The sequence below is a fragment of the Impatiens glandulifera genome, chromosome 7 (genome assembly GCF_907164915.1).
Source record: "Impatiens glandulifera chromosome 7, dImpGla2.1, whole genome shotgun sequence".
NCBI lineage: Eukaryota > Viridiplantae > Streptophyta > Magnoliopsida > Ericales > Balsaminaceae > Impatiens > Impatiens glandulifera.
In genome coordinates this window covers 47725106-47751920 of record NC_061868.1, presented here as the reverse complement: position 1 = coordinate 47751920, position 26815 = coordinate 47725106, and the positions used below count along the sequence as shown (strand labels likewise).

General features: G+C 28.0%; 2 protein-coding genes and 1 pseudogene across 3 annotated transcripts; 1 reads left to right on the top strand and 2 right to left on the bottom strand.

Moving 5' to 3' along the window:
* Nucleotides 1-9004: 9004 nt before the first annotated feature.
* LOC124910092 (actin-66-like) lies at nt 9005-10629 on the bottom strand. The gene is made up of 4 exons (XM_047450713.1): nt 10570-10629; nt 10108-10492; nt 9383-9990; nt 9005-9094 (listed from the first exon to the last, which is right to left on the bottom strand). The coding sequence occupies exons 1-4, from the start codon at nt 10627-10629 to the stop codon at nt 9005-9007; spliced, it is 1143 nt and encodes a 380-aa protein (XP_047306669.1).
* Nucleotides 10630-14796: 4167 nt separating this feature from the next.
* Nucleotides 14797-18785, bottom strand: LOC124910091 (annotated as a pseudogene).
* LOC124944536 (insulin receptor substrate 4-like) lies at nt 18590-19797 on the top strand. Of its 2 annotated transcripts, XM_047484816.1 has the most exons (5): nt 18590-18903; nt 19209-19238; nt 19311-19340; nt 19413-19442; nt 19515-19797. In XM_047484816.1, exons 2-5 carry the CDS (start codon nt 19209-19211, stop codon nt 19758-19760), a joined length of 336 nt encoding a protein of 111 aa, XP_047340772.1. In that variant the 5' UTR covers nt 18590-18903; the 3' UTR covers nt 19761-19797. The 2 variants fall into 2 exon arrangements, with proteins under 2 accessions (XP_047340772.1, XP_047340773.1); XM_047484817.1 differs by having other exon boundaries at nt 18590-19238.
* The last annotated feature ends 7018 nt before the right edge of the window (nt 19798-26815 follow it).

Here is a 26815-nt window from a genome sequence, read left to right as displayed (position 1 = left end):
TGCAAGGAGGTGATATTATCACGAGGCCTCAACTAAGAAAGTATTAAACGTGGAAAAAAAATATGTGAAATGGATTAAAACGAGTTATATACTTGTTAAAACTAAAAGTTATTAAACGAGTCAAAACAGGTCAAACGAATCAAATATTAGTTAAACGAATTAACAACGTGTTAAATAAGTAAAAAACGTATTAAATTAGGTAAAAACGAATCAAATAATTATTAAACGGAACAAAATGTGTTAACTAAGACAAAAATGTTAAATACTAAACGAGTAAAAACGTAATAAATGTATTACAAACTAAAATTTGGTTTGGGTTACCCAGCTCAACCCAACCTATATTATTTATTAATATGGGTTGAATAATATGTTGACTAAATTTAATTTGGGTCGGATATTTTATTAGTTATTTTTAAGTTGATTTTCTTTTTTTTAAATTAACCATATTTTATGAAATATTGAACCATTCACAGTTACTGTACAATATATTATTTTATGAAATGTTGAACAAAAGATAATTTTTTTTAAACTGTTTTTTCAATAGATAGACATGTTCTGAAATCAAATATATGAGGTATATATACTCCTGAGTGTGAAGAAAGATGGACACAACAATATGTATGTCTGCTAGAAAGTTTCAAAGGTGAGCAAATAGATAAACTCAACTTGTATTATCTAATCCATTTCAACTCAAATTAAATTTAATTAACTCATAATTTAACTTATATTACTTATTAATATAGTAATATGGGCTGGGTATGGGTTGGATTGGGTATGAGTTGGGTAACCCAAATTAATTTTTTATTTTTTCGTTTAACATGTATTTGACTCATTTGACTCATTTTTATTCGTTTAACACATTTTTGACATATTTAATACGTTTTTAACATTTTTAACACGTTTTTCATATTTTTCACGTTTTTGTCACATTTTGACACGTTTCTCACGTTTTTGACGCATTCAATACGTTTTTTACACGTTTAACACTTTTTTTTACGTTTTTGGCACGTTTAACATGTTTTTGACACGTTTAACACGTTTTTGATACATTGAACACAAATTTTCATATTTTTGGTATGTTTAACACGTTTTTTAACACATTTAACACCTTTATGACATGTTTGAAACGTTTTTCACGATTATGACACATCTTGACACGTTTTTCACGTTTTTGGAACATTTAACACGTTTTGACACGTTTAACTTATTTTTCACGTTTTTACATTTTTGACACGTTTAACACGTTTTTAACATGTTTTTGACACGTTTAACATGTTTCTCATGATTTTGACATGATCAATAAGTTTTTCACACATTTAACACATTTTTTTACGTTTTGACACGTTTAACACGCTTTTGACACGTTAAACACGTTAAACACGTTTTTCATATTTTTATTATAATTAACACGTTTTTGACACGTTTGACATGTTTTTCATTATTATGACACACTTAACACATTTTGACGTGTTTTTCACGTTTTTGGCACGTTTGACACTTTTTGACATATTTAACATGTTTTTCACATTTATCACGTTTTTGACATGTTTAAACATGTTAAACATATCAAAAATGTATTAAACGTGTTAAAATGTCATAAAAGTGCCAAAAACGTGAAAATCGTTTTAAACTTGTCAAAAACGTGTTAAACGTGTTATAAATATGAAAAACGTGTTAAATGTGCCAAAAACGTGAAAAACGTGTTAAACTTGTCAAAAATATGTTAAACGTATTAAACCTATAAAAAAAACGTGTTAAACGTGTAAAAAACGTGTTATTGGTGTGAAAACGTGTTAAACATGTTAAACATGTCAAAAACGTGTTAAACGTGTGAAAAACGTGTTATTAGTGTAAAAACGTGTTAAACATGTCAAAAACGTGTTAAATGTGTCAAAAACGTGTTAAACGTGCCAAAAACGTGTTATTAATGTGAAAACTTGTTAAACGTGTTAAACATGTCAAAAACGTGTTAAATGTGCCAAAAACGTGTTAAACGTGCCAAAAACGTGAAAACTTGTTAAACGTGTGAAAAACGTGTTATAAGTGTGAAAACGTGTTAAACGTGTTAAAAATGTGTTAAACGTGCCAAAAACATGTTAAACGTGTGAAAAACGTGTTAAAAATGTCAAAAACGTGTTTGACTTTAGGTTGAAAGATGATTAATTTATATTGAATTAATAATAGAGAATTAAATTAAATTTATATAATTTGGGTAACCCTAACCCAACCCAAATTCAACTCAACACATACTCAACTCAACCCATACTCACCCAACCCAAATTAATATTTTGGGTTTGGGTTAGGATTGGGTAAACCCAAATTATGTTCCTTTTTTTTAAATTATTTTTTTAAGGAGCTAAAAATTTAGTATTAGGAGCTAGTTTAATTTAGTATTTTTTTAAAATTTTTTTTTTGTTGAGTTTTTTAAAAAAATGATTTTTGATTAGATTTAAAAAAAAAATATAGTTTTTAAGGGTTCAAAGTAAAAAATATTTATTTTTTTTAGATAAATTAAATTTATATAATTAAATAAAAGATAATTTTGGTATTTAAATATATAAAAGTGTGATTAGATGTTTGAAATAGTTGATAAAAAAATATTGAATTTTGAAATAATATTTTAGAAGGAACTCTAATAACCCCTACCACAAACAAACAAGCCTATGATTGTCTTCTTAAATTGAAACAAATATAATTCTTTAAACAAACTAAAAAAATAAGAAACAATGTATTTATAACTATTAATTGAATCATACATTGAATATAAAGTTATACAATATATTAATTTGATATAATAGAAACAATTTTTTTTTTAATTAATATATACAACTAATATCTTTGGTAGTATATCATTAGGATTTCATTGACCCCGAGTTTTGGATAATTGTTGGAAAAATTGGATTGATGTAGCTAATAGTTTAGATTTACATATAATTGTGTTATCCTTCAAAAAAAATTTTTTGTAAACTATTTGGTTGTAGTGAAATCGTCGAACTTTTATTGATTGTAGTCGTTCGATGTGTATCATTCATCATGTTATTATTATTATTATTATTATTATTATTATTATTATTATTTATGAGATTCATTTCGGAAAGTCGGTATAGTTCGTCGGAGAGTTATTCGTTATTCTCGAGAATTTACGAGTTTGATAACCTATTAAATAACTTTTTTTTTTTTTTTTTTTTTTTTCATTTTCAATATACATTAATTTTTTTAAAAAAAATTACTATAAAGTTATAAATTGAATATAAAATTAGTGTTTACAATCAAATGAATTTATTTGATAATTTCTTAAAATCTATATATATATGATCGATGATGTGGGAGACTTGTTTAGAAAAAAATAATATATAATAGATTTAGTTTTTAGGGCATCCCAAAATTAGGGGCGAACCATGTCTACTCGTTTACTCAAATGAACATGTTATGCTATATTGGATCTGACTCGCTATTTCCTTGGGCTGATTCGAATCAATCTAGATATGAATAAGCCCAATATAAACGGGCTCAGACTATTCTACTTAATCTATTTGGGCTTTTTCCACAAACTAATTGGTGAATACTGACCAGTCTGGCCCTTTTATATTTCAAAATTATTATATATTCTTGGAATACAATATTTATACATTAAAATGAAAAGAAATTAACATTTTTACGAATTTGATCAACTAGAGAGAGCAAAAATTAACCCAAAAATAATATTCAAGGATCACAAAATGATTTTCTTAAAAAAAAAAAATAATAATGTATCTTGATTGCTGCTACTTTGATTTAGCCAAAAATAAAAGTTAATTTTAGAGTCACCTATTTTGAAAACTAAAATTATAAAATATTTAAATGTTAGACTATGCTTAAAGGTAAATGCATAATCTTACAAATAATTTTGTAAGTAATTTTTAATATATATAAGAGAGTAATTGGATACTTGAGTCGGGTCGTGGGTTGACCCGCCTACCCATAAACTTGAAAAATTAAATAAAATAAATGTGACATACACAAGTTTTGAACTTACAACCTCAAAATATAAGTTTAACATTTTAACCAACTAAATTAATACCACTTTATATTTTAAAATCAACTTCAATTTAGATATATGACATTTCTAATAATATAACTTGAACATCTCAAATAATTAAACTAATAATATTTTAAATTTATTTATATAATTTATTATATATATAACATCATATATATATATATATATATAATTTATTATATATATATAATTATTAGTCATATAAATTATATATTCATACATAAATTTATAAAAAAAAAAAACAATCAAATCTAAGAAATATATTGCTTAATTTTGATGAAAATAAGTCGGTAAATATGAATTATTTTGTTTTTAACCGTACAAATATACGAAAACATTGACTAATTATGTATAATAATCTCACTTTTTTATGATTTGAATATCAATCATATGGGATGGTCAAAGAACTAATAATTGATTTGGTAGAACTAATTAATAATCACCTCCTTAATTGGTTAACAACTTTTCACACCCTAAGCCAAATATTTAGTACAAACGCACCATCTCACTAATTGGTTCAATATATGTTTTTTATCAAATGATTTAGACTGTTATTCTATTTCTCACATTATATATATATATATATATACCAATGATAATAATAAAACTATCAATAAAAAATAATCATTTAAAAAATTTATCAACTTAATTCAAGAGGTAAAAAATCTATCAACTTAATTGAAGGGATAACAAATAATCAATTAAAAAATCTATCAACTCATAAGATATCAAATATCACAAATTCCATTCTAATATAAAAACAAAAAACTTACTTGTTATTTTTGTTTTTTTATATAGACCTAGAGTATTTTACTAATTAACCATTTTAAAAAAAAATTATTTCTATATGTTCTGTTATAATTTTATTTTTTTCAAATATATATAGAAGTATTACTTTTGTACCTTAATTTTTTTTTTTTCAATTTGTATCTATTTTTTTTTTCCATATTTTAGTCCCATGGACGGTGATTCTTTTGGTGAACGGAACTAGCTTATGTACACCGAATATGTATGATAAAAATCTAGGGGTGTTCAATCGATCGGTTAACCGGTTAAGACCGATTTTGTCTTTTATTTTACAAACTGGTTAACCGGCCGTTAATGGTATCGGTTTTACCGGTTTTTGTTCTACCGGGTTTGGTCGGTTCTTATCGGTTAACCGGGTTTAACCAGGAACCGATAATTCAATTTTTTAAATTAAATAATAAATTTTGAAATATTTTTTTTAAAATTATTGTTTGCACTTTCCTATTATAATATTCTCTATCCTTTCTTGTCATATTGATATATTTAGAAATATGTTATAATATATTATTTTATTGTAACAATATAATATATTTTATAGTTATTTTAATTTGTTTAACTTATAATTCTACGTTGTTATTGTATAGTTATAAAAATAATTTTACATATTTTAATAAAATAATTTTAGTTTGTTTTTAATTTATTTTTATAATTTTTTTATATATAAATTATAGTGTTTTTAAAAAATAATTCAATAAAAATTATAATTTAAAATTTAAAAATAAAAAGATTTATAAATTATTAAATATTATTTATAAAATAACTAATATAAATTATAAAATATATAATTAAATTATTACCGGTTTATCAGTTAAACCGTTAAAAAAATAGGGAAACCGAAAACCGAACCGTTTAACCGGTAAAAAACCGGTTAACCGAAACCGCTAAAACCAGTTAACCAATAAACTGTTAAAATAAAACCGGTTAACTATCGGTTCGGTTGGGTTATCGGTTTTCTGTTTTTTTTGTACAAACCTATTAAAAAATTTATGTAAGTACTCGAGTGGGCTGAAATCTATCATGATTTTTTACGGTTAAAATTTAACATTTTCCCTTGATTTAAAAACAAAAATCATGTTTATATAATTATAAAAAAAATAATAAAACTTACTTTGTATCCTTGCTTATTTTTTATATGCCTATTTCAAATTTTTTTGTAAGACACTCAAACCTGAATCCCGGATCTATCTATGGAGGTAAGGAAGTAAAGATGATGTTTTTTTTTTTCATTTATATCATAATTTGTATTGAATTATCTTAATTAAGATTTTGTGATATTCTAAAGAGCGTGTATTAATTAATGAAATTGTTTGATTTTTTTTTTTTAGATTGAAAATTATGAAAAGTGAAAACCATGATTTTTTTTATTCTCGATATTGGAGACTTGAATGATAGAAAATGCTAACATGTGTGTGCAAACTTGAAGAAAAATTATATATATAGCTTTTTGTTGAAATAATAAGTAATGATTTTTTTGTTTAAAAAAAGTACATATTTTTTTTAAAGAAATTTATTATCTTACTAGAATACTCATATCCAAGATGCTTTTAGCTTTGAAAGTTTATTCCTTCTACCATCGTAGCCTTTATATGTTTTTTAAATTAGAATGATAATGGGCGGTTTGGGGGCGGAGAATGTATTTATCATCTCTGTCCCATTTTTATTTCAGGAATTTTTTTAATATCATCTCCGTCCCGTTCAATTTTTTTCAGTTTTGAGAAATCCCTCCGGGACACCATTAATCAAATATTTTAAAATAATAAATTTTTTTCACAAAATAATATTATATAAACGATTTTTAAATATAATATATATTGTAATATATTAAAATTTTATATTATTATAAGGAAATAAATTTAATACTCTTATAAAATATATTTAATAAACAATTATATTAGTGATTTAATATATTTAATTATATTTTATAGTTTTCGGGACATAAACGGGGTGAGATCGGGGCGGATCGGGACGGGGGACACAAATACCATCCCCGCTCCATCCCCGTTCGGTTTTGGGGAAAAACCATCCCAAACGAGATAATTCAGTTTGATTTTTACAGGACGGTTTCAAATTGTCATTCTTATACAGGAGTATATAATGGGTTGTTTTTATTCATTTTTTATACCTTTAAATTTTCTCAATATTTGTGTACTGTTATTTAAAATTATCTAATTGTTTGTCTTACTGAATGATCATATATTTTGAAAAAAATATATATTATTATAGGTGAGAATTAAAATAGAAATAAAAATTTTTTTTGCTAATTAAATTAAGAAAACTATTATTATATGTGAGAATTAAAATATATAAAAATGGGTGAATGCCTTTTTTTTTTATTATTATTATTCAGGATATCTATGCCATAAGTTACAGGTTTTCATGAATATTGCCCATTTTCTAAATGTAGATCCAATAAAAAAAAAACTAAGATGATTGTTATTTTTTGAACATCAACTTAAACACTTCTTAGTTTTTTAGCCAAAAAAAAAAAACAAATACTCATTGTAATTAACACAAAAATAAAATAAAATACATATCACTCTTTTTCACATTTACAACTTACAAAACATTACATATTCATGAAGAATTTAAATGCTCAAATTCTCAAACCACATAAAAATGAAATTATTAACATTGGCCCACTTTTTAATCATTCAAACATCACTTGAGAATTAAAAACAAAATACAAGTTGATGGGTAGTATTTTAAGTTTATCATCAAATATTATTTTAAAATATATATTAAAACCTTGTTAATATATATTTTTAAGCCCAACAAGAGTAATTTTTATTTATATATTTATAAATTTATAGTACAAATATTTGTAGAATTGTGAAAAAAAATAAACGGAAAACGATATGTTACCGTTTTCATTAACTGTTTTATCGGTTAATCGGTTTCGATTAAATAATTTTTTAACGGATAAAAGGTTAGATTTGGTTGAACGATTTTTCTATCGATACCGGTAATAATTTAGTTATATATTTATAAATTATAATTTATATTAGATATTTTTTTAAAAATATTAGATGTATGATAATATTTAATAATTTATATATTAGTTGTTTTTTAATTTTAAATTATAAATAAATAATTTTTTTTATACGTCAATTTATATATATTTTTTTTGTAAATACTTTTTTGTTTAAAACTTTTCAAGTCATATTTTAATCTATCTAATTTAATACATGATTTTATGTTTAAAGAGAGAAAAATATATAGGTGTAAAACAATTTTCAAACATGTAAATCTCAAAAAAATGAAACTTCATTGTGATCATCAAACTTCACCGAAATTTAATATCGCTTCTTCATTTCACGATCTCAAAAGGCAAGCTTCTCTAAGTTTCGAGACAAGATGAACAAGGCAAGATGTGCTATCACCAGTGCTACTCCAACTCAAATGTATGTATAATAACATCTCTTTCTTTCCAATTCAATTTTATCATCTTCTTCTTGATTTTGATTTTTGAATAGTCACTTCTTCTTCTTCTTCTTCTTTCTTCTGCAATTTATCCAAGTTTGATAGAAAAAGTCAGTTATAATGGAGATACAACCGTTCTAGAAGGTCCCTCTATGAAAATAGTTTCGCTGTCACCTTTTGATGTCGATGTCCTGAAGTTATCGGCTCTGTCGTGTCATCTGATCATCAGAGTTTGGACCATTATTTGAAAGGTTAAATGAATTTGATAAAAGAAAATGAAGATGGGGCATCTTCTCACCATGAACTAGAGAGAATTGCAGAAGAGTTGATATAATCTCTGATGCAAATTCCATACAACAAATGAAACAAAGCTTTCATTTTGTTGATGAAAAAGGGTGAGGGTCTGTTTTATAGTTTATTTATTTTAATTCATCCCCACGTATCTTTATTTCTATTTATAATTAGAATCAATTGAGGTTCAAAAATGTAAAATAATTGTACGAGAGACTACATAAGTTATTAAAAGACAAGTCATTCTTAGAGACGAGTGAACAAGAACACGAGCCATCACTGGGATTGAATAATAGAGAAACAACACTTATTATCGAAATAAAACAGAACAAACTCGCTAGAAAATCCAACTAGAAACAACAAATATAGAAAAATCATAAACAAAAACATTTTTTAAGTTGTAGATCACTCTAGTTGCATAGAAATAACAAATAGTACTTAGTTATTTTAAGTGTGATGGACTTCCTCAGCTGAGCAACACTTTTTGTGAACAATCGAAGGTCCAAATTCATCGTACTCTGCCCTTTCAATCAACCTCTGTTATCAAAAAAATAAATAAAAATCTTCATAGAGTGAATGACCTTGTATAGAGTTGTAATAATTCAATTACAAAATTCGAATGATAAATTTGTAATAATTTAATAGAATTAACTTATTCATAAGTTTGATATCTTATTTGTAAATGCAGCAAAAATATAAGAGCTTTTGTGAAACATTTAAATCTAATTGGTTATTTTTTGCTAACTCTAAATCTTAGGACAAGAATATTTAGAATTAGAATAGTTTAAAATTAGAATCTTTAAAAAAATAAAAAGTTAATATTACCTGCTTGAAAGTGCTTAGAGATGCAAAGATAGATCCACCCATCCAGACACTATATTTCCTCCAGGGATGTGCAACCACATTTATCTTCGTGCCACTAGGTGCAAGGGCGGTGATCTCTTTTTTCATTCTCTCTACAATACCAGAGAACATAGTTGAACCACCATTAAGCACAATGTGTCCATAAAGATCTTTCCTGATATTCACGTCACAGTTCATGATGGAGTTGTAAATTATCTCGTGTATTCCGGCAGCAGCTTCCATTCTAATCATTGATGGCTGGAAAAGTACCTCAGGGCATCGAAACCTCTCAGCACCAATGGTGATCACTTGCCCGTCAGGAAGCTCGTATGATTTCTCAACTAATGAAGAACTAGTTCTTGAAGTCTCAATCTCCTTTTCATAATCCAGAGCTATGTAAGTCAACTTCTCCTTCACATCCCTCGCAATTTCCCTAGTAAATGGATAACCGCCTTCTGTCAGGATTTTCATCAAGTGATCTGTCAGGTCTCGACCAGCCAAATCAAGACGAATGGTTGCGTGTGGAAGGACTTGTCCTTTGTATACAGGGACTACGTGGGTCTCACCTTCACCCGAATCCAACACAATACCTACTCAGATGAAAAATGTTAACAAGTATTGAAAGAGGTCAACATATTTTTTTTAAAACAAAATTTTGGAAACACCGTATATAGAGATTGCATGAATAATTACTTTAAATGGCTTACCAGTGAGACAACAAGTTTCATAGAGAGAAAGTACGGCCTGATTGGCGACGTACATGGAAGGGGTGTTAAATGTCTCAAACATAATTTGGGTCATCTTTTCACGATTAACCTCAGGGTTAAGAGGTACTTCAGTAAGAAGAATGGGATGATCTTCCGGGGAAACACGAAGCTCTTTGAATGTTTGATGCCATACTTTCTCCATATCGTCCCAATTGCTCACAATACCATGCTCAATTGGGTAATTTAAATTTAAATTTAAATTAACTCTATTTGTCAAAGCTTCGTCACCGATAAAAAAGTCTTTCCAATAATGCGTGTGAGGAGGAGGATGACCCACAACGTTAGGAAACACAGCTAGTGGATCATTATCTCCGGCAAATCCAGCCTACCAATTGAATTTTTCCGATTATAATTTAGTCGTATATCTCAAATACATATGAAAACTCACCCCATTTGAAATACCTTAATAATTCCGGTCCCATTGTCGAACACCAGTCGCCGATTGTCCTCGCCTTCTAACATCTTAGGTACTGTCCACGGATTCATATATATAAGAAGCGATAAGAGCGTGCATCGTCATTTCTCAATTACATCTTAACTAGTAAATCTTTAGTGCAAAAGTTTAAAATAATTAGCATTACATCATATAATTATAGTAAAAAATAGATAATCATTTGACCCACTTATTTTGAAAAACAAAGAAGATAAAAATAGTAAGACTTTAAGCTTGACATGTTAAAAAGATCATATTGTATCAAGTTCAATGGACAAATTAATGATCTAACTTTAGACTAAATGAGATCATGTAAATCTTAACAATTCATTCGAGAAAATGAACGACAATAAGCACAATAGACAATGAACACGAAAACATAAGATAAAGTAGATAGCTAGTGAAAATTGAGAATTTCAATTATATATGAAGTATCATCGTCTAAGAAGAACGACGATTAAACTCTTATTGCAAAGTATAAATGGATAGATACAGATCGAGATAGAGAGAGCAGTTAAGAAATCTTACCGTGATGAAAAAATACCTTATACCTGGTAAACAAAAAGAGAAGAAGATAGTGGGAGAGGATGCAGGATGTTTGTTTTGATTTGCAGTTACTTTAGAAAATTCAAGGTTATTTAATGCTAATTTCTTAGTAAGTTTGATTAGGAATGGAAAAATTATCGTTTCAAATTTAGAAGTACAGTAAATATTGTATCCCAATATATAAAAAAAAATATAAGATAGGATATGAATATCAAAATTAATGGTACAAATATACCAAATTTTCATATAAAATGATATTTATAAATTAAAATACATAAATATATAATACTTATAAGGAAATAAATATATTTATTATTAACTTAATTATAGAAACACTTATTTTTCTTTTTTTTAAATTAAATTCAAATATAATTATAATATTTTTTTTCATATCTAATATCTAGATATTCTATTTTACAATATATATATATATATATATAATTAATTTTATTTAATTATGAATTATTTGTTTTTTTCTTTCAAAACAGAGTTAAATATTTAATGGAATCGAATAATATGTTCTTCTTAAATACAAAAAACACGCTTCCAATTTAATCTAATTTGAAAATTATTTAATTATAGTGAATTGTTTTTTCTTAAATAATTATTTTTAAAATATCAATTATATATACAGATACCATACAAAAGTTAAAATATACCAAAATTTTATTTTTATACTGACAAATGTGACGAGGCTAATTGAATTTCTTTGAATTTACAATGAAATCATCTCCATACAACTATAAGGAGTGTCTTTTGGTTTGACTGGTCCCGATTTTTTTTATTTAAAATTTATATAATTTTTTAAAATATCTTTATACCCATATATATATATATATATATATATATATATATATATATATATATAAAAAAAACTCAAAACTTTTTACCCAAATTATAATATACACTTCAAATACCAACTACCCTAACACAAAATATATTTATATAATAAATTAATATATTAAACATTATTATATCTTAGGAAATAATTATTATATAAAACTAACATAAATTTGAAAGAATATATATATAATATTATTATTTATAAATATTTCAATTTTAACACGGTTTTCACGTTTTTGGCACGTTTAACACGTTTTTGACATTTTAACATGTTTAACACATTTTTGATATGTTTAACACGTTTTTGACTCATTTAACATATTTTTAGCACATTTAACATGTTTTGGTACATTTAATATGTTTTTCACGTTTTTGCACGTTTTTTGCACGTGTAATACGTTTTTGGCAAGTTTAACACATTTTTGACATTTTAACACGTTTAACATGTGTTTGCACATTAAACATATTTTTGACATGTTAAACATGGTTTTTTGCACGTTAACACGTTTTGACAAGTTTTAACACGTTCTTTTTTGACATGTTTAACACATTTTTTGCATATTTAACACGTTTACACGTTTGTGGCACGTTTAACACGTTTTTTACGTTTGACATATTAAATGTGTAAAAAATGTATTAAACGTGTCACAAATGTGAAAAACATGTTAAACGTGTCAAAACGTGTTAAAATGTCAAAACGTGTCAAAAACGTGGAAAACGTGTTAAACGTGCCAAAACGTGAAAAACGTGTGAAAATGTGTTAAAAATATTAAAAATGTGTTAAACATGTCAAGAATGTGAAAAACGTGAAAAACATGTTAAACGTGTTAAAACGTGTTAAACGTGCTAAAAACGTGAAAAACATGTCAAAATGTGTTAAACGTGCCAAAAATGGGAAAACGGGAAAAACGTGTGAAAATGTGTTAAAAATGTTTAAAACGTGTTAAACGTGTCAAGAATGTGAAAAACGTGAAAAACATGTTAAACGTGTCAAAACGTGTTAAACGTGAAAAATATGTCAAAATGTGTTAAACGTGTCATCATCGTGAAAAACGTGTCAAAACGTGTTAACCGTGTTATATATGTTAAAAATGTGTTAAACGTGTCAAAAATGTGTTAAACGTGTGAAAAACGTATTAAACGTGTCAAAAACGTGTTAAACGTGCCAAAAACGTAAAAATTGTGGAAAACGTGTTAAAATGTCAAAACGTGTTAAATGGATTAAAATGTGTTAAAGAGTCAAATACATGAAAAATAAAAAAAAAAATAATTTGGGTTACCCAACCCAACCCATACCCGGATTATGGGTTGGGTAAATACCGTAAATTTAATTTGGGTTGGGTAATACGGGTTGAGTTTACCCGTTTGCTCACCCCTAGGTAGATATAGAGAATAAAAACAATCATGGTTTCCACTTCTCATAATTTTTACTTTTAAAAAAAATAATCAAACAATTTCATTAATTAATGCACACTCTTTGAGAATATCACAAAATTTTATTATCACAATTCAACACAAATTATGATATAAATGAAAAAAAAAACATCATCTTTACCGTCTTTACCTTCATAGATATATCCAAATTCAGGTTTGGGTGTCTTAAAAAAAATTTGAAGTAGACATATAAGAAAAATAACGATTAAGAATCAACCATGGGGAAGAAATCACTTCTTCAGTTCAATCTAAACCTAGGTGCACTTATGTTGTAAGCTTTTGCCTAAAATCTTTGCACGTTTTATTTAAGTGCTGGAGCTAGACCTCATTAATCGTGACTCAAAGGTGGTAAGGTGCAATCTGCTAAATTTATTAATAGTGCAGAAAACGGGACATATTTGACCACCATTGTTGTTTTTATGGTTGACTGGCTATAATGTGCAAACAGAATTTGTACATATCTGAAAGGGAAATAGTGTCCCTGTTAAGTCTCTTATTTATATATATATATATATAATCTTTTCATTTTTTATTGTTATTAGTAACAGGAAAGGTGAAAAGTTTTTGCAAGGAGGGATCTGGAAAATTGTTGTGGCCCATCATTCACACAAGTTAATAACTCGTTTATGATGGTTTCATTGATATTCTTATTTGTGTAGATGTAAAAGTGATTTTATAATTTAATGTCTGATTAATAATTTGTAAGTATGCAGGGTCAGCTTTGGGATTGCATTGGTGTTAATAAGTTCAGCCACAACAAGCATGAACAAAGTGCAGCCCTACGGTCAAGGAAGGATGGCTAGACGGCGATTGCCTACCTGGTCAAGGACGATGTCTTTGTTGGCTCGGCCATCCTAGTCCTGTTAGCCGTTGGCTCAACAATTCTATCAGCTGTTGTAGCTCTAAACATCAAGACATGCCAAATTGTACCCAAATGCACATCTTGGACCAATCTAAAGAGGACTACTACTGTCAACATAGAGATTACAAACAAAAGTAGTTTCTTCATGAAGAAGCAAAGTATACCCACCATAGAGAACTAAAAAACAAAACACTGTAAACCATTCTTTTATACTTGAGAAATAAGGAGAATCAGGAAACAATAATAAAGAAAGAGCCTTCTACTTTCTCTCATATTTCAAACTTCAAATATACAGAGGGTGTTTATTTATTCCTGTAACACATTTCTTCAAAATCACTATTTAGTCCATAAAAAAAGGAATGCTCCTAAAAAAACATCTCACTCAAGTAGTAACAGTCTTGAACTAAAATGTTCACAAAAAAGAAATGCATATAAAGCCTAATGCTTTACCAACATAAATTAAATGTCACTAATCTGAGAAATTGACAAGAGAAACTAATGAAAATAGTTTAGTAATAAACCTCCTGCTTAATAATATAGTATTCATGAGGATAAGAGAACATGTAATCATTGACCAGAAAGAAAATAATAAACCTGCATTAGATTTTATAAAACCAGGGAATACATGCCCACATTATTCTTCATGCAACATAACTCAAAGCTTATATGGATAATACTCTTCACCGCCTCCTCTTCCATCATGGTTATAATCCCTTCCCCAATTGTGAGGGCTTCTGTAAGTCTCATCATGAGCATCGTAGCCAGCATAATGTCTCTGGTTGAAGTTGCTAAAAGTCTGCAAAGTAAGATGAAGTATTGACATAACATTAAAATATCCAGTGAAAATAATAAAATAATAAAACAGACCTCGTTATCCATCTTCATTCGATTAGAAAACCTAGGTGGTCCGTTCCTTGGTCCACGCATGTGCGTATTACCAGACAGTGTGTTGAAACACTCGTGCTTATTATAAGAGGCCTTTGACAATGTGTCAAAGAACTCTTCCTTGTTGTAAGCAGGCTGTTCACAGGACAAATTAATTAATTTGACCATAATTATGCATATAATCAATGGAAGAACAGAAAAATAAACTTCATTACACCTACTTTGCTATCAATTTTCAGTAGTTCTGATCCATACAATCCTTCATTACCCAAGTTTTGAGGAGAGGAAACACTTAGAGTTTTTTCCCTTTGTCTAGTGCTTCCAAGGTAACCCCATATCTCTTCCTTTTTAAACTTCTCATTCATTGCTTCAAAATCAAATTCTTCAGTGAAAGGGAGAGAAAGAACACAACAATCCTGGAAAAGGAAGAGCGGCCAAATGAATTTTAGTGAGTTCCTCTTTAATGATGCGATGTCATGCATTAAAAAAGAGTGGTTTCAATTTTAAGGGTTGATTTTACAAAAATGGTTCAAGAGCTCAATTCAATATTTTTTATAAAAAATCCATCCTCCCACATTCCACCAGGAAAAATAAATGCAAGTTAGGCAAATAAATAGAATATTTTAAGAAATGTCCCATTCAGTAAGATCACCTTTAAATAACTGGCATAACTTGTAGTTGTGGATTGAAAAAAGATGGTATATTTATATAACTCTTTTAAATATTGTATATATTCCTTTAATTTAGAGTTATATTAATATTCAAAAAGAAACTTGACATTTAGAGAAAGGGAATGGATTAACCAACCTGTTTTCCAGGGAGATTTGATGGCAAGAATGCCACTGGAACTTCTGGTGCAGTTATTGAAGATGAAGCACTAATAGAATCCATATTTTTCTGATCAACATAGATATTGTCCAAAGTTGACAGCACAGGAGGCCTAAGATGACCCAACTGATCTGTTGTTAAAAAATTCGGTCCTTCCTCAGACAATTGACCTGTTGTGAAGTCTGGAATAGGTGGAAATGAACTATAGGCGTACCCTAAATCAGCTTCAGAAACAAGTGGACATCCAATGCCTTGATTGAATGTAGAAAAAGAAGGCATGTCCACTGTATTACCAGTTAGTGGAGTGAGATGAGATATCAACCAGATTGTATTGCTCATTCGGATCGGGAGGAGGTTGCATATTAAACTGTACAGAATTAGCAGTAGGAAGGGAAGATGAACTGAATCCAATAGGATTTTGGAATATACTCATTTCTTCATAAACCTGCACTGGATGAGGTGGAAGCTGATTCGTAGGCACTAATGGATTAGGTAGCTTCTGTATGTATGATTCACTAGTTGAGTTTCCATCAAATCCTTCGAAATAACGTTGTGGGGCAGCAGATGCAACATTTGCATTTGGACTTATTTGTAAAGAACTAACTTGACTAGAGTTAGTACCAGTTTGATGTGAAGCCAGTGTGACAGGATTGACCACCCTATTTTCTTGACTAAAATCTGGAGCTGTCATGGACCCACCACTACTAATGTAGGCCGATGATCTCAATGAACCTGCAGTCCCCCCCATGCTATGCGCTGACTGCAGATGAAACAAACAAGAACTGAGGCATGGATCTTTAGAATATTCTGAACTAGTATTATTCACATCAAGTGACTTCACCAAAAAACGAAAAAAAAGCACCTGAATAACCACAGCAGGGTCGTCTATACTGGCATCCTCCTCAGGAGTAGGAAATGGCTTTACTTGCAAATCCTGAAATCCAATAGGATCCAAGAGTCCCAAACACCATAAGCATAAAATGCTAATGCTCTTTTCATAGAGGTGAAATAAATAAGCTCATATACTTGAAAAGAAATAATAAACAGTTTTAGTTGGTGTATTAATCAAGGGTATTTCTCATGAACAGCGTAAGTACAGGGAAGACATGACATAAAAGGATGAGTTTCCAGGTATCTGATGGACTATGTAGAAGCTATCAAAACAGAAAAGATAACTGCATAAAAGAAACCATTGAGGTATACAGATAAGGTCTGAATATGGCCCCAGAAAAGATAACTGCATAAATGAAACCAATGAGGTATACAGATAAGGTCTGAATATGGCCCCCAAAAAAGCAGCCTACACCTTAGCTCAGAACTTCCCATCGTCAATAAAGAAGAAAAAGGCATATACAATCAAAGGAATGTTACCAGGATAAAGTTATAAAAGGAACAAAAAATTCAGTTGTATAGGAGAACAAGTGTTGAAGTATGAATGACCTTGATGTCACATCCTCGAAATAGAATGTATTCGTAAACTTTATCACTAGGAGGTATTTGATGCCCATCTTTCTTTCTCCCCTCGGTTCCATAAGACCTCACTGTTGCAAAAGGCATAAGGAAAACTCATGTATATATAAGGGTATAAGCATTAAATACAATAAAATTCAATATGTACCAAAGATGAAGCCTAGCTACAAATGAAAATGAACAAAGTAGATTGTGAAACACTAAAACAAAGCTTTTATATAAAGTTTGTTTGTTTTTTGTTAAGCCTTAGAAGTACGCCTATGAATTAAAAAGATCTGGATACAGAAGTATATAAATAATGTATAGAGTATATGTAAGTGCAGCAGCCATTTCAGTTAGACATTGTTCTCTAGGAATAAACATCATTTTTTTTTTTTTTTATTGTTTCACTTGTATTGGCAGAAGTTGGACTAGGTCTTTGTATATATAGCAATCTAAAGCATATCAATCAACAAACACATTAAGGAGTAATGTGAAAGTAAAACATTATTACTCTGCTATCTATGAATGACTAATGAAACTGTATATTAATAAGGACAAATTAAAAAACTAACTGTTTTTAAGTGTAGTTGAACAAACAGTTTCCTGTTCTGCAATCAGGGTAAATAAAGGGTTTAATTGTTTTGTTACAGTCAACAACGAGATTAGTCTTTCAATATATGTATATATATATATATAGTATATTATTCAATGTTTAATTAAGCTTATTGAACTAGAAAATAGAGAAAGGGATATTCCAATATATATAGTATATTATTCAATGTTTCTTCAATACTTGAATTGTGTAAAAGAAAACTTCAATAAATACAAAATCCCCCATGGAGGAGGAGTCTACTTACTTTACAACTGAAAATAAAATACTTAAACAAACTACAGATATATCCACGTACATGAATAATGAAATTTGATCATAGTACGTTTAGATAGTATATATATAATCAACTGGCAGGCAAAGGGAAAGGATAAAAAAACAAACCCTATTCAAGCCAATGGTGGAGGAGTAGTCTTGTGGATTGAGGTAATAAAGCACTCCCTCCTCGTACCGCATCTCGTATTTTGACGTCAAACTGATATAGCTACCAATGTACGAATCACTCGGGGGAGAAGAAGGCTTCGAATATGATGATTCGTCGTCCGCCCGCCGTTTCACATCACACTTCGCCAGAGAAAGAGAGGGGAAATCTATCTATGCACTTTTTTTTCTCTCTATTTACTCTTGTTATTAATCTCTAAACAAACAACAAATTCTCAAACTCAAATTAATCTCTAAACCTAACATTTTCAAACCAAAACCAAACAGAGAGTAAGCATATACATTCATTCATGAAACATAAAAAACCAAACACAAAAGAAACATTTTAGTTTAAACTAATCAAACTCGAAATTGTCTGCTCTGCTCTCCGCCGCTCCGAGTTCTTCGTCTTCTTTCTTCTCGGTAAGTATTTTCTTCCTGTCAGTAAGAATAGATCATTAATTAATCGATCAATAGATCTTCATCTTCTTTCTTCTATCTTGATCAGATGATAATTAATCGGTTGAATAGATTATAGTTGAATCAATATCATTCGAACAGTTCAATTATCTTGTGTTTTGCCTCTGTTAGTTTGTTAATTAGTAGTTTGATGAATGTAGTTCTTCCTGTAGATTTATAAGTCATCTCTCTCTCTCTCTCTCTCTCTCTCTCTCTCTCTGTTAAATCAATATCATTTGTTCAATTATCTGTTGTTTTTCTGTGTGTAGATGGATAATCCTGGACATGGAGCTGGTCAGGTTAGGTTCATCTCTCTCTCTCTGTTAAATCAATATCATTTGTTCAATTATCTGTTGTTTTTCTGTGTGTAGATGGATAATCCTGGACATGGAGCTGGTCAGGTTAGGTTCATCTCTCTCTCTCTGTTAAATCAATATCATTTGTTCAATTATCTGTTGTTTTTCTGTGTGTAGATGGATAATCCTGGACATGGAGCTGGTCAGGTTAGGTTCATCTCTCTCTCTCTGTTAAATCAATATCATTTGTTCAATTATCTGTTGTTTTTCTGTGTGTAGATGGATAATCCTGGACATGGAGCTGGTCAGGCTAGGTTCATAATTGATTTTTACGAAGATTTGATTCAGCAACAGGCGCCCCCCCAGCCACCCCTACCACCGCCCCAACCACCCCTGCCACCGCCCCTACCACCCCTCCTGCCACCCCCCCAGCCACCCTATATTGAATATGTGTCCAATATGGTACTTGTTGCTGTGTCTATCCATGCATTTTATTATGCATGGATCATTGTTCATAAGAAATAATGAGTTTAGTTTGATTTTGTTTTAGAAAAGACTTATGATGCATATATTAGTAATTGATGAAATATGATGCATATATTAGTAATTGATGAAATTGATATGATTTTTTGTTAATTCTATTGTTTTTTCATTAATTATTTTTTTATTATATATTTAGTAACATATGCTAAATAATTTAGTTTGTTATAATCTTAATTCAAATAAATAAATTAAATAGTTGAATCTAAATAAAACCTTAGAACAGTTTTTTTTTTTTTTTGTTAAATGATAGTCCATACAAGTTATTCAAAAACTAAAGGATACGTGAAAACTCAATTTTCATTACCGAACTTTTACAATAATAAGAAAGTCTTTAGTTTTTAATTTGTGGAATATAGTTTAGATATTTGATAGAATAGGCAATAGCGAAATGATAGAAATTAAATATTTTCAAATATTTTGTTAAAACGACTTATATAAAATATGTCCAAAATATTAAAAATTTATAAGTAGATTATTTTTTTATATATATATTTGAAAATCAATTTTTTTTATTATTTGTTAAGAATGCTCTAATTAGAATAAAAATTTGATCAATTTTAATATTGGTTAAGAATGTTATAATTAAAAACAAAACAGATCAAATAAAACAATTTTTAATTTTTTTTTTTTTGTTTTTTTTTAAGAATGTTAAAAAGACATGCATGCATTCTGCATGATGCTATTTAGCAAGAAGGATGAGAAATAGAATAGCCAAGAAAATGAATGAAATGGGCTTCAAATTCATCATGATTATGCAATTGTATGTCTTCTTTTTTCTTTTCTTTTTTTTGTTGTTGTTCTTGATTTAATAAGAAGGATCGTACGAAGATGAACCGACCGGATTCAAATTATTTCAAATTTTAAAATAATTTGAAAAAATATTTAGTAAAATATGATGATAGACGTATTTGGCACCGGTTATTAGGGTAAGAAGAAAGAATAAGAAGAAGTATAAATAGATTTTTTTGCACATCAATAGGAACGGTGAGACTACTATGGTTTTTGTTTTTTACTTTTTCCAAAATTTCTGTCTTTTTTTTAATTGCCAAGTAACAGAATATTTTAAAATTTCATAAAAAAAAAACAAGGACTAATGGGCATGAACCCAAGCTCTACGTGTCATAAATTTGAGAGGGCTCCAGATCTGTCACTTACAAAAGGCTCAGGACACGTTTCAAATTTTAAATTAGGATAGCAAATGGAGATCTCTAATTAACTTTCTCATGTTTTGTTTCTCATAAACAACTTAAATGTCTACTAATAAATAAAATACATTTTAAGGGAAAAAAAATATCTTCTTAAAACAAAATATATCTTAAATGTTGACTAATCCAATTGTTCTCATGAAATGTGTTGTCTTGTTGATTCACGAAGAAGTTGGGTTGGTTGAGTCAATTCAGGAGGACGAACAAAACCAAATTTTGACTATTTAGCTTCCAAATTAAATCTCATCTTCTTCTATCCCGGCGACAACAAAAGGTGAACATTATCGGTCTTTCTGAGGTCTTGGGTTCGAGCTCGTCAGACGACACGCTATGTACTTAACCTATTGTGTCCACATTTTTTATATTTTACCAAAAAAAATATTTACATCTCCTCAAAATCATCACCAGTCACTTTCTAGATTATTTCAATAATCTCAACCGCAAAGGCCTAGGTTGAAGAGATCTAACAAATATTTTAAACATAATTTATATGTTTATTTAATAATTATAGTGGTTATTATTATTTATAAAATTCTCAAGTTTCTTTAGAGGCTTGAATTGATTGTATTAGAGGATTAGATTTAGATTTAATGTCTTGAATTAATCTTATAATTAAAACTTGAAAGTATTCAATTATATGAAAAGAAAAGCTAAAATGATTTGAATTTTAATAAATAAGTTTGCCCTCTCTTATTCATGTGCGAAAGATTACTGTATGTCATATATGTTTCGTTATGCAATATAAATATGCCAATAAGCAATTCTTCTTCTAAATCAATTTTTTTTGTAATTTATTTTTTTTTAATTTCGTTTCTCCTTTTTGTCTTGACCTAATTCCAAACCGGATTCTGATCACCTAGCCAAGTTTAAAAATAAACGAAAGTCGAGATTCCTTCTTTCCATTCCTAATATATTCAAATGTCTAATTTCTTCTTTATACTCACATGCATTTGCATTCGGTTTTTTGAAATAAAGCATTTTTTTTAATTTATACAATTTTTTATGGAATAAAATTCAATTATAAAGATAAAATATGCATTTTATTTTAATTTTAACAGTTAAACAATATATTTAACACATTTATAAAATAAACAATTGTGTTGATTATCATATTTAATTTGTTATAATTTGTGTGCATGGGAGAGGCATTTGTAGATGACAAGACTTAATTAATTGGGTGGCGGATGAATTGGAAAGCATGCAATTAATTAATGATGAATCAAACAATGATTGTTGTCTAATATAAGGATCGGTGTAATCATATATTCATATACTAGGGTAGTGAGGATTATGAACAGTAAATATGAGTGAAAAATTTTGGGTTTAGGTAAAAAAAAATAGAATGAGCTACTAACTTTAATGTGAGAAAAGACTCAAAATCAAACGAGAATGAGTCGTAATGAATTTTCTTTTGTCTGTTTGGAGTTGGAGTTTAATGGACAAATATTTTTAAATTGGTTAATATATACTTAATTAATAAAGTATATTTCATAACATTATTTTATCTAAATTAATATTTTAAATAAGATATTTAAAATAAAAATAATTTTTAAGTAAATAAATTAAAATAAAAAATAAAAAATTCAAACTCAATTCCAATTACAGTACCGCGGGTTTCCAAATAATCCTGACACCACATTGTGATGGCTAAGAATCCTTTTGTCACTGCATCCATTGTGTAAGTGTAAATTTGTTTTATTTTATTTTTTTTTAAGAGAAATCGTCAACTTTAGCGTGATAATTACTATTCATTATTTCCAAATTGTGAATTTATATTATTTGCCAACTTCAAGTTTATTTGGAATAGTAAATTTATATTTTTATAATTGTGTCTCTACAAAAATAAAAAATAATAGGAATGATAAAACATATGCAACTTAATTAATTGCAAGGAGGTGATATTATCACGAGGCCTCAACTAAGAAAGTATTAAACGTGGAAAAAAAATATGTGAAATGGATTAAAACGAGTTATATACTTGTTAAAACTAAAAGTTATTAAACGAGTCAAAACAGGTCAAACGAATCAAATATTAGTTAAACGAATTAACAACGTGTTAAATAAGTAAAAAACGTATTAAATTAGGTAAAAACGAATCAAATAATTATTAAACGGAACAAAATGTGTTAACTAAGACAAAAATGTTAAATACTAAACGAGTAAAAACGTAATAAATGTATTACAAACTAAAATTTGGTTTGGGTTACCCAGCTCAACCCAACCTATATTATTTATTAATATGGGTTGAATAATATGTTGACTAAATTTAATTTGGGTCGGATATTTTATTAGTTATTTTTAAGTTGATTTTCTTTTTTTTAAATTAACCATATTTTATGAAATATTGAACCATTCACAGTTACTGTACAATATATTATTTTATGAAATGTTGAACAAAAGATAATTTTTTTTAAACTGTTTTTTCAATAGATAGACATGTTCTGAAATCAAATATATGAGGTATATATACTCCTGAGTGTGAAGAAAGATGGACACAACAATATGTATGTCTGCTAGAAAGTTTCAAAGGTGAGCAAATAGATAAACTCAACTTGTATTATCTAATCCATTTCAACTCAAATTAAATTTAATTAACTCATAATTTAACTTATATTACTTATTAATATAGTAATATGGGCTGGGTATGGGTTGGATTGGGTATGAGTTGGGTAACCCAAATTAATTTTTTATTTTTTCGTTTAACATGTATTTGACTCATTTGACTCATTTTTATTCGTTTAACACATTTTTGACATATTTAATACGTTTTTAACATTTTTAACACGTTTTTCATATTTTTCACGTTTTTGTCACATTTTGACACGTTTCTCACGTTTTTGACGCATTCAATACGTTTTTTACACGTTTAACACTTTTTTTTACGTTTTTGGCACGTTTAACATGTTTTTGACACGTTTAACACGTTTTTGATACATTGAACACAAATTTTCATATTTTTGGTATGTTTAACACGTTTTTTAACACATTTAACACCTTTATGACATGTTTGAAACGTTTTTCACGATTATGACACATCTTGACACGTTTTTCACGTTTTTGGAACATTTAACACGTTTTGACACGTTTAACTTATTTTTCACGTTTTTACATTTTTGACACGTTTAACACGTTTTTAACATGTTTTTGACACGTTTAACACGTTTCTCATGATTTTGACATGATCAATAAGTTTTTCACACATTTAACACATTTTTTTACGTTTTGACACGTTTAACACGCTTTTGACACGTTAAACACATTAAACACGTTTTTTATATTTTTATTATAATTAACACGTTTTTGACACGTTTGACATGTTTTTCATTATTATGACACACTTAACACATTTTGACGTGTTTTTCACGTTTTTGGCACGTTTGACACTTTTTGACATATTTAACATGTTTTTCACATTTATCACGTTTTTGACATGTTTAAACATGTTAAACATATCAAAAATGTATTAAACGTGTTAAAATGTCATAAAAGTGCCAAAAACGTGAAAATCGTTTTAAACTTGTCAAAAACGTGTTAAACGTGTTATAAATATGAAAAACGTGTTAAATGTGCCAAAAACGTGAAAAACGTGTTAAACTTGTCAAAAATATGTTAAACGTATTAAACCTATAAAAAAACGTGTTAAACGTGTAAAAAACGTGTTATTGGTGTGAAAACGTGTTAAACATGTTAAACATGTCAAAAACGTGTTAAACGTGTGAAAAACGTGTTATTAGTGTAAAAACGTGTTAAACATGTCAAAAACGTGTTAAATGTGTCAAAAACGTGTTAAACGTGCCAAAAACGTGTTATTAATGTGAAAACTTGTTAAACGTGTTAAACATGTCAAAAACGTGTTAAATGTGCCAAAAACGTGTTAAACGTGCCAAAAACGTGAAAACTTGTTAAACGTGTGAAAAACGTGTTATAAGTGTGAAAACGTGTTAAACATGTTAAAAATGTGTTAAACGTGCCAAAAACATGTTAAACGTGTGAAAAACGTGTTAAAAATGTCAAAAACGTGTTTGACTTTAGGTTGAAAGATGATTAATTTATATTGAATTAATAATAGAGAATTAAATTAAATTTATATAATTTGGGTAACCCTAACCCAACCCAAATTCAACTCAACACATACTCAACTCAACCCATACTCACCCAACCCAAATTAATATTTTGGGTTTGGGTTAGGATTGGGTAAACCCAAATTATGTTCCTTTTTTTTAAATTATTTTTTTAAGGAGCTAAAAATTTAGTATTAGGAGCTAGTTTAATTTAGTATTTTTTTAAAAAAAAAATTTTGTTGAGTTTTTTAAAAAAATGATTTTTGATTAGATTTAAAAAAAAAATATAGTTTTTAAGGGTTCAAAGTAAAAAATATTTATTTTTTTTTAGATAAATTAAATTTATATAATTAAATAAAAGATAATTTTGGTATTTAAATATATAAAAGTGTGATTAGATGTTTGAAATAGTTGATAAAAAAATATTGAATTTTGAAATAATATTTTAGAAGGAACTCTAATAACCCCTACCACAAACAAACAAGCCTATGATTGTCTTCTTAAATTGAAACAAATATAATTCTTTAAACAAACTAAAAAAATAAGAAACAATGTATTTATAACTATTAATTGAATCATACATTGAATATAAAGTTATACAATATATTAATTTGATATAATAGAAACAATTTTTTTTTTAATTAATATATACAACTAATATCTTTGGTAGTATATCATTAGGATTTCATTGACCCCGAGTTTTGGATAATTGTTGGAAAAATTGGATTGATGTAGCTAATAGTTTAGATTTACATATAATTGTGTTATCCTTCAAAAAAAATTTTTTGTAAACTATTTGGTTGTAGTGAAATCGTCGAACTTTTATTGATTGTAGTCGTTCGATGTGTATCATTCATCATGTTATTATTATTATTATTATTATTATTATTATTATTATTATTATTTATGAGATTCATTTCGGAAAGTCGGTATAGTTCGTCGGAGAGTTATTCGTTATTCTCGAGAATTTACGAGTTTGATAACCTATTAAATAACTTTTTTTTTTTTTTTTTTTTTATCATTTTCAATATACATTAATTTTTTTAAAAAAAATTACTATAAAGTTATAAATTGAATATAAAATTAGTGTTTACAATCAAATGAATTTATTTGATAATTTCTTAAAATCTATATATATATGATCGATGATGTGGGAGACTTGTTTAGAAAAAAATAATATATAATAGATTTAGTTTTTAGGGCATCCCAAAATTAGGGGCGAACCATGTCTACTCGTTTACTCAAATGAACATGTTATGCTATATTGGATCTGACTCGCTATTTCCTTGGGCTGATTCGAATCAATCTAGATATGAATAAGCCCAATATAAACGGGCTCAGACTATTCTACTTAATCTATTTGGGCTTTTTCCACAAACTAATTGGTGAATACTGACCAGTCTGGCCCTTTTATATTTCAAAATTATTATATATTCTTGGAATACAATATTTATACATTAAAATGAAAAGAAATTAACATTTTTACGAATTTGATCAACTAGAGAGAGCAAAAATTAACCCAAAAATAATATTCAAGGATCACAAAATGATTTTCTTAAAAAAAAAAAATAATAATGTATCTTGATTGCTGCTACTTTGATTTAGCCCGAGCCGGTGCCGAGGCCAGCGTCTATTAAGAATTGGAGGATCAATGGAGATAGTGCCTTAATAAATAGTATAATGAAAGGAAATAATTTAATAGTAAAAAATAAAAGTTAATTTTAGAGTCACCTATTTTGAAAACTAAAATTATAAAATATTTAAATGTTAG